The sequence below is a fragment of the Nannobrachium achirus genome, assembly GCF_963921795.1.
Source record: "Nannobrachium achirus genome assembly, chromosome: 22".
Taxonomy (NCBI): Eukaryota; Metazoa; Chordata; class Actinopteri; order Myctophiformes; family Myctophidae; genus Nannobrachium; species Nannobrachium achirus.
Window position 1 is genome coordinate 34,319,788 of NC_137829.1, and position 12,964 is coordinate 34,332,751.

General features: G+C 43.1%; 1 protein-coding gene across 1 annotated transcript in view; it reads right to left on the reverse strand.

The window, feature by feature from the left end:
* Positions 1 to 996: 996 nt before the first annotated feature.
* spegb (striated muscle enriched protein kinase b) overlaps positions 997 to 12,964 on the reverse strand; it is a gene marked incomplete at both ends in the record, with an annotated part of 74,656 nt that continues 62,688 nt past the window's right edge. The window contains 9 exons of the mRNA XM_080753467.1: positions 997 to 1,249; positions 2,182 to 2,331; positions 2,842 to 2,917; positions 4,003 to 4,226; positions 4,750 to 4,989; positions 5,969 to 6,203; positions 6,892 to 7,755; positions 8,508 to 8,675; positions 9,496 to 9,618. Coding sequence (XP_080609593.1) covers positions 997 to 1,249; positions 2,182 to 2,331; positions 2,842 to 2,917; positions 4,003 to 4,226; positions 4,750 to 4,989; positions 5,969 to 6,203; positions 6,892 to 7,755; positions 8,508 to 8,675; positions 9,496 to 9,618 — 2,333 coding nt within the window. The remainder of the gene's footprint in view (positions 1,250 to 2,181; positions 2,332 to 2,841; positions 2,918 to 4,002; positions 4,227 to 4,749; positions 4,990 to 5,968; positions 6,204 to 6,891; positions 7,756 to 8,507; positions 8,676 to 9,495; positions 9,619 to 12,964) is intronic.

Genomic DNA, 12,964 nt, shown 5'->3' on the forward strand with positions numbered 1-12,964 from the left:
CAGATATATGATTGTGCGATTTGCATTGCTCTGTAAGTGTACTTATAGCCGGTTTACAGGTCACAGCCCTTACAGCACATACATTGCTGCAATACCTCTCTTTTTCTTCCTTATTTTGTTATTTTGCTGCATATGCTGTACGTTAAGAAAGTTCTGTTATATTATTCTTATTTTGAACAATGACATTAAAGCTCTATATCTATCTAGTCTCTATCTAGTCTCTCTCTCTCTCTCTCTCTCTCTCTCTCTCTCTCTCTCTCTCTCTCTCTCTCTCTCTCTCTCTCTCTCTCTCTCTCTCTCTCTGATGCACTTACACACACTCACAATAAAACAATGCTCATCTTCTAAACAATGTCAAAATTATGTGGCAGCCATTTTAAGTTTTGTTCATTTAGGTCTTTTAGTTTGTTACTATCACCGGCGGGAGAGGAATGGTCCTCACAATCCATTTAGCAGATGATGTTCTGTCGCTTGAAATAGATGAAAGTCATTTATAGAAAATGTGGATTTCTTTTTCTTTCTTTCTTTTTTTTTTATCTTTTTGATGATGCAAAAATCTCATTTGAAAATATGTGAGGTCAAATATATAAAAATGACAAAAGGTACAAACCATGATCAGTATACCTAGACTGACATTCTTACAAGGACAATTTGACACCAAGCAACGCCATCGAGCCCTGGTACCATTGCATCATTTCCCCGGGTCTCGACGACGTTCTCTCACATTCGTGTTTGTTTCTTTTTCTTTTTCTTTTTCAGAACCAGTAGGACCTCTCTTCACGTGAGCTCTTCTGCTAAGATCAGAGCCAGTGCTGGTTTCTTGTGTTTGCCGTGCCTCTCTTGGGTCAAACCAAGTCAGCTGTCCCAACAACGCATGACCTGGGAGAGGCCTCCTCCAACCCTTGGCCCCATGTCTTGCCTTCTGCTGAGCACATCACACTCCTTCCCTCAAGGTACCTGCCAGAGCTGCCACGCTGTCTTCCAGAGCCTCTCTCGTCACTGGGCAGGCGGGACAGGCGAGGTGGGCGCGTTGGGCAGCGTGGGGCTGGTGGGCGTGTGCGGCGCGCTCTGGTAGGAGCGCAGGAGGACCTTGTGCTTGGTGGCCTCCAGCTCGCGCCTCTGCTGCTGCTCGGCGAGGAACTCCTTCAGACGCGTGGTGGTGAAGGTCAGGGTCTGCCTCCTGAGGCGCATCAGGTAGGCGTCCTGCAGCCAGGAGTTGTTGTAGCAGTCCTTGACGCTCGGACGGGCCCTAAAGGGATGAGGAGACAATGGACACTTTCCATACATAAACCTGAACCTTTCATATCAGTCACACACAAGTGGTGGAAAAGGTACTAAACATTTTTACTTAAGTATCAATACTGCAATGCAGAATTACTCTGTTACCAGTAAATGTGCTTGAGTAAAAGTACAAAAGTATTGGCATCAAAATGTACTTAAAGTACCAAAAGTAGAAGTACCCATTATGCAGAATGTCCCATTTCAAGTTTTCAAACGTACAAACATCTTTTGAAAATAGCCTATCAACTCACAATGCGTCGCGATGCAACACATTTTGAGTTTGTAGATCGTCTATTTTCAAATGGCCAAAATTGATAGATGGCTGAAGTGGTTAATGTATGTTTTGTAATAATAATAACAATCTAGAAAGCAACTAGTAACTAAAGTTTTAAAATAAATGTAGTGGAGTAAAAGTACAATGATTGAATCCGAGATGTGGTGGAGTAGAAGTAAATGTATTGAAAATTGGAAATACTCAAGTACAAATACCTTAACACACTTTAGTACAGCACTTAAGTAAATCTACTTAGTAACGTTACAGCACTGATCAGATCACGCACACAGTATGCATGTCATTATAGGCAAAACAGTTTGAAAACAGCCGATTTACAAGCATAGTGACACATGTATGTATTCCAACATGTACATGTCCTACCCAGCATTTCTTTTTTTTAAGGTCTTCACAGACAGCGGTCCAGGCCAGTCTTACTAGTGTTAATGGTGAAAACATGTTTTGCCATTAATAAGACTAGAAACTGTTGTTACATGTAATTAAGCGTCTTAATAAAAGCCATACGTTCAGTCAGTTGTAGAAAAATCTCACGACAAGCTAAGCCACAGATTGCATATAATAATGGACGTTAAGCATAGCAGGGTGCAAAACGCGGCAGCTCAGCTTACCAAGGATAGCTACACAGGATCTTCTTAAGAAACAGAGAGGCACTTTGGGACACATTCTGGTACATCTTGGAGAGGTCAAACTTTGCCGCCAGGATCCTGCTTTCAGTCTCTTGCGGATCGTTTTCTGCAAACGGTGACCTGCCGCTCAGCCTGGAAAACCAATGACAGTTGTGAAACTACTTGAACCATATAAATAAATCTACAATAACAGCAACATCCATGACTAGTTCTTGTCCACTTAATCTCTATTATACTTGACCGGAGTCCATCAGGGCTATTAGGCCCCCTCTTGTTTTTGCTCTACAATAAACATCTTCTGCGAAAATAGCCACTCTACAAGCTCAAGCATTGTGAGCATTAAAGATTTCTTCAAGTGGTTAACTTCATGTTTGAGCTTTCTCTTAACAAAACTAACTCTGGTGGCAAAAAAAGCTAAAATCTATCTTCATAGAATCCAGTTATTCATTAATTCAAACAAACAAGAAGGTTGTTTTCAGCATTCAGAACTCTAGACACCAAAGAGTTCATAGTAATATCACTACTGTACATTGCCCATATGAAAAGTAGTCCTGTTTAAAAAGCGCACCATAGCCTTTCTATTTTAAGAGGCCTTTTACTGGGTGGAAACCCTTGCAAGCCGCAGCAGCAGCCTGTACTCACATGATGAAAGTCAGTACGCCCACGCTCCAGATGTCAGCCGGTGGTCCCACCACGTCCCCTTTCAACATCTCCGGAGCTGGAGGACAAGTCAACACACAGGCCTCATCACATGTCCTGCAGAGCTATCATTATGTCCCCTGTTGCAGTGGTTCTCAACATTTTCAGGCCGCGACCACCAAAATAATCAAATTTTAACTGGGGACCCCCCACCCTGGCGAGCACTAAGAGTTGAAGCATTACATTTTGTATAACACGGTTGTATTGTGAAAATAGCAGATCTACTGAGCATGTAGATCGTCTATTTTCACAATTTCTATCTCAGATATTTGACAATTTGGCCAATGTATAATTTGTCATTTTAGATGTATTAAAAAAGTCCTTACATTGTCACTTTAGAAATGTGCATAAACCCTCTATACACTTAAACTTTATGTTGGTTTGTTTACTGTTGAGTGAGAAAACAGTGTTGCACATTAAGTTAATCACCTGTCCCCAAAATAATTTGGGGACCACCCTGGGGGTCCCGACCCACAGATTGAGAACCACTGCCCTATTGTACCAGACAGCCTCTAGTTTATGGCCTTAATACATCTGATGTGCATTACTGTGCCTATGACCTGCTGAAATGTGAAAGGAATGTCATTTATGAATGCTCTTGTTGATGCCGTTAGCTGCTACCCTCACACTCTTCACGAAATATAAAATATATTTTCGCTGTTGGGCAGAAACCTTGTATCTACACATTTTAACTTGGCCGTCGGCATCCAGTGCCTAAAAGTAAAGGACTTGGGCCCTACTCCAACCTTTAAGAAAAGTCTTACCAAGTTTATTGACAATTTGTCAACAAATAAAAACTAGACTCAAATGTTAGGGAGGGACTAGTGGAAATCAACTGTAGATATTTAGTCAACTAAAACTAGACTAAAACTAAAGCATTTCAGATCACTAAAATATGACTCTCTGGGGCGCCCGCTGGCCTACTGGTCCAGGTGCATACCACTTAGGCATTGCCAGATAGGCATTGATGCCTGACGGCGTCTGCGGTTCGATTCCCGATCCGGACGACCTTAGCCGCATGTCACTCCCCATCTCTCCCCCCATTTCCTGTCAGTCTACTGTTCTATCAAATAATAAAAAAGAATATATATATATGACTCTTACACATGTAGTCCAGTGTTCCGATAGCGGGGCTGAACTGTTTGAGGAAGAGAGGGTTGAAGGTCTGGGCCGTGCCAAAGTCGATGATCTTGACGACGTTCATGTAGGTGACGATGACGTTGTCGGGCTTGATGTCCAGGTGCAGGATGCGTCGGTTGTGCAGGTAGTCCAGGCCCTGGAGGATCTGGACGATGTAGGCCACCACGTCGTCCTCTGAGTAACGGAACCTGAGGGGACACCATAGAGCAGGGGTTTTCAAAGTAGGTGACGGGGCACCCTGGGGTGCCGTGACGGTAGTCCAGGGGTGCCGCGAGATAATTTGATCATATTTGGAATTTATTTGGACACTTGAAAATATATTTATTAATATATTTATTATTCGATTTTAGGTGTTTCATTTTGATATACTTCGATCTTTTAAGTTAAAAACGATATTTCGATACAGTTACTATATCGTTACACCCCTACCTGATCCTCATCTTTTAAGGGGGGAAAAAAATCATGGCACCCCATCTTTAAGTAACCTTTTTCCAGCTGACCGTGGAGAAGCTCTGCCGTACCTGTCTATGAGACTGTAGAGGAACTCCATGTATCCTACCTGTCTATGAAACTGTAGAGGATCTCTTTGTATCCTACCTGTCTATGAAACTGTAGAGGATCTCTTTATATCCTACCTGTCTATGAAACTGTAGAGGATCTCTTTGTATCCTACCTGTCTATGAAACTGTAGAGGATCTCTTTATATCCTACCTGTCTATGAGACTGTAGAGGATCTCCTTGCCACTGCAGCACTCAGAGATGAGCACCAGGTAGCGTGGCGTGACGTAGGCCTCGTGCAGGGCCATGATCTTCTCGTGATGGAGGGACTTGAGGATGTCGTACTCCTGCAGCACCGTGGGCTTGTTGTCCCCCTCGTAAGGGACGATCTTGGCCATGAACAGGTTGCCTGTGGCGTTCTCCCTGCACTCGCGGATCACCCCGAAGCGGCCTCTGTGCGGCGAGAAGAAACGAGTCAGAATTTCCAGTGCTAAATACAGTATAAACACCACAGGGGGATAAAAGCTATAGAGGACGTTTTCTGTGAAAGTGTTATGGTTTTGTCTTTTTAAATGTCCAGTGCTGTAACTAAAATTATTCCATAAGTTCTGTTTTCCCTTGTACTGCAAAAGGACAATTATATAGTAGATCAGTGGTTCCCAAACTTTTTAGCTCGAGACCCTAGACATTTGCCTGGGACCCATAATTGTCCAGAGCGCCGGCAATTTTCTCCATTCGCGGCCACTCTCTTATTTTGAAGGCCGGAAGTAGATCGAGCTCACAATTCCCACTTGACGATGTTAAAGATTCACCCGTTACTAGTTCCGGTCCAGAGCGTAAACAAAGATCTAAGATGGATGCATTCATGCTTGTGCTATTCTCACGAGTAAACATGCCATCCTTGCCATCAAAAGTATTTTTTCGAGTAAATGGACTCTAAAGATAAGAAAATCCATTGTTTTCTATGGGATGGGAGCACTTTGCGTGCACGTGGAAGTGTGATGGAAACGAATCGCAGACTTCACCAGTGCCACAGTGATAGCCGGACCGAAGGTGAGCCCACGCCAGCTTTACTGTATACAGTATATTTCGCGCGACATCGCGGGATCGGCACTTTAGACACCGTTTAATATTTCGCGAGACATCGCGGGATAGGCACTAGATGAGGTAGTGACAATTATTGTCACTACTTCTTAAACATTTGTTTTCTTATTTATGGAATTTTTCTTTTATTTATTCATGAAATTCCTCAGAAAAATCATGTTTTGGTATTCATGAAAGATTTTGCTTTTCTGAGAATGATAAATAAAAATAAAAAACGCAGGGAAACAAACCAAAAAATTAAGGGACCCATAAGAATGTTTCCGCGACCAACAAATGGGTCCCGACCCACTGTTTGGGAACCGCCGCCGTAGACCCGGTAAACACTGACCTGGCCTTCTCGTCCATGAAGGTGTAGGGTTTCTGGGGGACCCCCTGGCGGAGGGACCCCAGGGGGGTCCTGCGGCCCGTGGGCGTGGCTCGCCCCGACGGAGTGGCCCGTCCGGACGGCGGGGTGGCGCGGCTCTCCCCCCCGTGCCCCACCGGCGTCAAGCTGGACACCAGCACCACGGGTGGGGGGGCGGTAGGGGCGGAGGAGGGGGGCGCGGTCGTAGATGCAGGGGGCGCTGTGGAGGGCAGTGGTGTAACGTTAAATTATTTGAAAACTTTAGTTACTAGTTACTTTGTACATCTGGATTATTATTACAAAACATACATTAGCCACTTCAGCCCCATATGCATTTCGGCTCATCTACAAGCTCACAATGCGTCGCGATGCGACAAATTGTGAGCTTGTAGATCTGCCATTTTCAAACGATTTGAAACCTTGTGACTCTGCAATAATACGTACTTTTAATATGTATTTTTAACTTTAAGTATTTTTTGACACTAATACTTTTGTATTTTCACTCAAGTGCATTTTCAATACGGGACTTCTACGTGCAGCAAGAGTGTACCCTCATTGCCGTATTAACTCTTTTACTTAAAGGAGTAGTTCACCCCCAAAATGACTTCTTTTCTATTGATGACTCACACAATGGAGACATGAGTTCATGTTTCTTTTGTATTTGTTGCATTCCTAAGACAAAAAAAAAACGGATTATAGTAAATGTACACCCATTGATTCCAGATGGGGACCCAAATGCATTTGGGTCCCAATCCAGATCAATGGGGGTACATTTATTGTACTACATTTTTTGTCTTTTTTGTCTTTGTCTATTATTGAACTCAAGTCTCCATGGTGTGAGTAATCAATAAAAAAAGTCATTTTGGGGGTGAACTACTTCTTTAAGTACAAATTCAAAATGTGAGTACCTTTTCCATCGCTGGCGGAGGGCGGGGTGACGCGCGACGACGCAGCCGGCACGTACAGCGGCACGGACGAGATGGGCTTCCCGATGGCGGCGGCGGGGGCAGCCGGCGGCGTCGTCCTGGCGACCGGGGTGGTGACGGGGCTCTGGGGCTTGGGCGGCACCACGGGGGGCACCGCCAGCTTGGCCTGGGGCTTGCTCATGTTGATGCTCAGGGTGGTCTTGGCTTTCGCCGGGGCGGCTTGGGCCACGGGAGGAGGAGGAGGAGGGGACTGGGCGGCAGCGGGGGCCTTCTGGGAGGGCGTCTTGCCGGCCAGCGGAGGCGCGGCGGAGGGGGAGGGGCCAGCAGCGGGTTTGGCGGGAGGCGGGGAAACGGTCACAGCCGGAGACGGGGCCGCCGCGGGGGCGGCAGGGGTGACCGGTTGTGTGGACGGCGCCGCTACCGAGGCGGTGGGTTTACTAGGGGTGGGTTTAATGGAGGGAATGGTCATCGATGACATCATCACCACAGGCTGAGCAGGGCCAGTAGAGGGTGCTGTCTTCACCACAGGCTGAGCAGGGCCAGCAGAGGGCGCTGTCTTCACCACAGGCTGAGCAGGGCCAGCAGAGGGCGCTGTCTTCACCACAGGCTGAGCAGGGCCAGCCACAGGCTGAGCAGGGCCAGCAGAGGGCGCTGTCTTCACCACAGGCTGAGCAGGGCCAGCAGAGGGTGCTGTCTTCGCCACAGGCTGAGCAGGGCCAGCAGAGGGCGCTGTCTTCACCACAGGCTGAGCAGGGCCAGCAGAGGGCACTGTCTTCACCACAGGCTGAGCAGGGCCAGCAGAGGGCGCTGTCTTCACCACCACAGTTGCACTGGATTTGGTTGGTTCTGTTGCAGAGACAGAGAAGAAGGAAGCAATTAAATTAATAGTGAGTCTCAATCTTCAGCACATTTTGTGCACTCTCTGGGTTACAGACCATTTGGTTCCTGTCAATAATTTTGCATGGGGATCCTCGGAGCCCCCTCAATGACCCCCTACTGAGGTCATTGAGGTCTTCGACTACTGGAATAAAAGCAACATAAAAAATCAACGCTCTCTGCACTGCATAGTACAGGCACAGAGCATTAGTATGCTATCAGTGTCAAACATTGTTCAGCATTAGTAGTAAATGTTCCTAAGTAGATAGTAGATACTGTAGTGGATCATCCTCCCCCAGGCCATAGCAGGTTTGGTCATATTTTCATATCCAGGTGTGGTAATATTTTCATACCCGCTGTGCATTAAATTAAAGTGTAAAAGTAACAGCCATTTAAAATGAGGACTGAAAATGGAAACTGTCAAATGTCTTTATTCAAAGTTAAAACTTTTCAGGCACAGACAAATATAATGATAAAATTATCATTAACTATCCACAAGTATAAAACCACAATACGATGATATATGATGATCATATCAAATGTGTTTGAGTTGTGTATACGATTAATGGCATCCACTGCTCCTAACAGGAAGGGTAAAGGCAGAGGAACAATTTCAGGTATGGACAAATGTACTTGTCAAAGAGCCCAACAACAACTAAAGGGGGCATTATTATTATGATTATGATTATGATTATTATTATTATTATTATTATTATACACACCTGAAGCAGCCTCCAGGCTGACCACCTCAGACAGGTTACTGTAAGGGCCTTGGCCAGCTTTGTTGACACATGCCACTCTGAACCTGAAGGCGCCCCCTGCTGGCAGGTCCACCACATTGTAATAGCAGTCTGCAACTCCTGTGGCCACGATCAGCCAGTTGGGCTCACCTACAGAAAACACACAGCTTTCATCAGATGACACATTCTATGGAAGCTAATAATAACTGATAGCTAACTAACTGGCTATATCGTCGTTGTCAGGCAGAAACCTCGTATCTCCAAGTTTCAAATGTGTTTTCAAAAACACATTTGTTTGTTTCATAACGGCACATTTTGTTTTCACAGAGTGCCATGCTCATAGTGTGGCACTCTGTGCGCGCTTCTTCAACGTTTTCAGCCCAAGGACCCCTTAGTTGAGAGAGAGATGAAGCAGGGACCCCCACAACCTGTTCATAGATTGCATTATATAGTTTCATTGTTTGACAGCACAATCAACAGTGTATTTTGGATTCATGTCAATTTGTGTTATCAGATGTGTAACCACTTTAACAGTCAATACTTAATAAACTTTACCTTTCACTCTGTGCTTGGGCTGCTCTTTTTCCCCTCTACACCAAACGTCTTTGCCGAAAATAGACGATCTACAAGCTCACAACGCCTCGCGCTGCGAGGCGTTGTGAGCTTGTAGATCTCCTATTTTTGGTTCTCAGAATATGGACGTTAGGGTTCGAGCGGTTAATATAAAAAAGGAGAAAAAAGCTTTCTATCACACAAAGATTTGAAGGACCCCCTGTAGTAGCTCTGAGGACCCCCTAGGTGTCCCGGACCCCCTGTTGAAGACCCCTGAGCTAAAGTATAAAATAATGGTTAAAGTGGTTAAAATCTAAAGTGGCACAGATGCTTTCCAGATCTAAACGGCTTACAATAATAACAATCTAATGAAATGGAATGATTATTTATGTTCTGATATTGGTGAAACTTGACGGACCCTCGGCTTTCCTCTCCAGAGAGTAGGTGCAGGGGGCCATGGTGTCTGAGGGTCTCCACAGGACCAGAGCTGTGTTCTTGTACCTCTGAGGGACCTCGGGGGTTCCAGGGCGATTGGGCAGACCTGCAAGACCAAAGAGAAACTGTATTACAATCATAATCTAAATCCAATAATCCTCTGACACCTTTAAAGGAGCTATAGTCAACTTTTTCTTGAAAAACGGACGCTAAAATAAAAATATTGTCGAAAATATTTTATAAAAAAGATTAAGCTTCATAATATATGTGTTTCAATTCAGAAATGACCACAAAAAGCGTGAAATAATGATAAAATAATCATTTTGGCCATTGTCAGGCTGACTTTGTTTGTTTATATCCCTCTTCTATTCTTTTATATGGATTGATAAGGGATGTAAACAAAGTCACCCTGCAAGGCCCAGCGTTGCTTTTTGGCAACGTTTAAAAAAAAAAATGTTATAATTAGTTTTCCTGTTATTTTTTCACATTAACATCACCATTAAATCCTATTGTTTAGTATTACAATGCCATTGCCCACGATATTTGCATATAAATACCTACCACAGAGGCTGACATTCACACCTCCCAGAGAAGTTGAAATTCCAGCGTCTGGACGAACAACATCTCACTTTTTAACTGAAGCTATTCTTCACTAAAACATAAGTAAAATGCCTGTAATATTTTTTTTCGTGATCATTAGAATGTCTAGAACACATGTATATGTTAATTGTGGGCTCGCCTAAAGGCGAGCACACGTATGTTATCTTCATTATTTATTTATTTCTATACTAGTCAGTATCCTAAAACTTTGGCGCGCTTCATCTCCTAAACGCTTACACCTTTCAACACCATTCAAATTTTTATGTGTTCAGCTTACTGAGGACAAGTGTGCGTGTATTTTTCTTTTTGAAATGTTTTGTAGTTTAATTATAAAAAAATAAAAATGTTTAACTTTAAGCACCCAATGCATTTCCAATGGGTCCCCAGAGTGGAGAGAAGGATAATAGACCCATGTTTATGTTAAGGCGCTGTGGCTGCAGTGTTCACACTTCAGATATGCTATCTATATCATTGCGTTCACACAGGTCTGCTCTCTGATTTGATCCAAATGTCTAAGCTGTGTGATGTATAAAACTATAGTTATAGTTAAAACTATAAATAAATGTCCCTCTCCACTCTACTGATTACACAGCTGTGATCAAGAATCAAGTCCGGGCGATGGGATGTAAATCCCATAGCCATATATCCTAGAGCCCGCAGGGACAGTCAGCCATATTAGTGGTTGTTGTTGGTTGTCAGGGAGATATCAAAACCAATGCATTTCCAAGTCAGATCCACAAACACAATAAAAGCCATGCTCCACTCCTCAGTCTGGAGTGGCCACATAGAAGAACGCCTTGGTTATAGACATAGTGGAGGACATATGTGATCTGGGATTGTTAGCCTACAGTATATGCACTCAATATACTCCACTACAGTTGGAGTCCATTTGACAGTTGCTGGTTCCCAAACACAGAATCAAAAATGTAGATCTAGAACACATATAATATGTACAGTACAGTAAGGTTCAGTAGAGTACAGTAAAAGTACAGTAAGGTTCAGTAGAGTACAGTAAAGTACAGTAAGGTACAGAAAGGTACAGTACAGAAAGGTACAGTAGAGTACAGTACAGTAAGGTACAGTAAAGTACAATACAGTACAGTAAGGTACAGTAGAGTACAGTAAAGTACAATAAAGTACAGTAAAGTAGAATAAAGTACAGTAAGGTACAGTGGAGTACAGTAAAGTACAGTAGAGTACAGTAAAGTACAGTATAGTAAGGTACAGTAGAGTACAGTACAGTAAGGTACAGTACGGTACAGTAGAGTACAGTATAGTATAGTACAGTAAGGTACAGTACAGTACAGTAAGGTACAGTAGAGTACAGTACAGTAAGGTACAGTAGAGTACAGTAAAGTACAGTAAGTTACAGTAGAATACAGTAAAGTACAGTACAGTAGAGTACAGTAAAGTACAGTAAGTTACAGTACAGTACAGTACAGTACAGTACAGTAAGGTGCAGTACAGTATAGTAAGGTACAGTACAATACTGTAAGGTACTGTACCTTACAGTACCTTAAAGTATCCTATTTGTTGGGTTGGAACCGAGCCCACACTGTTTCGAAGGAACAGTATTTCTAGTATTGTGAAAAATATCCCCAATATGCAAATTAGAGCATGATTTATGATTTATGGCTATAAAACCATACAAAAACATTATTAATTTTTTAACATTACATTTTCCTGTGATTAGGACTCCTACAACACCATCTGATTTTTTTAATTTTTTTGGGCCAGTAGAAATTAATTCGGGCCTTGCAGGGTTAATCTTTTTTATAAAATAGTTTTGAAATATTTTTATTTTGGCGTCCGTTTTTCAAGAAAAAGTCACAATAATCTTTGGTCACAATAATCGTGATATGAAATTTTCATATCGTCCCATCCTTAGAGTCAACTCCCCCACCAAAAACCCCAGTCATCACCATGTCCGCCTGGGAAAGACCCACCCATCTAAGCACAAAACAAAAAGCTGAGTCACATGTCTGTCAACAGAGATAGCACAGATGACTAATATTCATTGTTTTGAGAAATGGTGCTTCTGTGTTTGTTCTGACACACTATAGTCTCACACCGGTTGTTTTCTTCTAGGACAGCGGTGCTGTATACAGTGGTGGGAAAAGTACTCAAATGTTTTACTTAGGTAAAAGTATCAATACGGCATTGTAGAAATACTCTGTTAGGGTGCCCTCACACCAAAATACCTATGAGAGTGGAATCCGCGTTCCGCCAATGCATTTCAATGAGAGTGAAGCGGTTTCATGCCAGCAGAGGATTTCTGCAAAAAACGCTCCCTTCTCATTGAAATGCATTGGCGGAACGTGGATTCCACTCTCATAGGTATTTTGGTGTGAGGGCACCACACCAAAATACCTAGAGTGGAATCCGCCAATGCATTTCAATGAGAATGGAGCGTTTTTTCAAAGAAATCCTCTACTGGCATGAAACCGCCCCTTCCCTTTGAAATGCATTGGCAGAATGGGGATTCCACTCTAATAGGTACTTTGGAGTGGCTTCAGCCTTACAGTAAAAGTCTGGAATTCAAAATGTACATGAGGAAAAGTACGATAATGTTTGAAAATAGCCGATCTACAAGCTCACAATGTGTCGCGTTGTGAGCAGTATATCGTCTATTTTCAAATGGTCAAGGTATAAAATAGGGCTAAGGTGGTTTAGGTATCTTTTATAATACTATAATTTATATCTGCAAAGTAACTAGTAACTAAAGTTGTCAAATAAATAGTGGAATAAAAGTACAACATTTGGATCCAAGATGTACTCTAGCACATCTCAGAAGTAAAAGTAAAAGTATTCGAAATTGGAAAATGGAAATAAGCAAGTAAAGTACAAATACC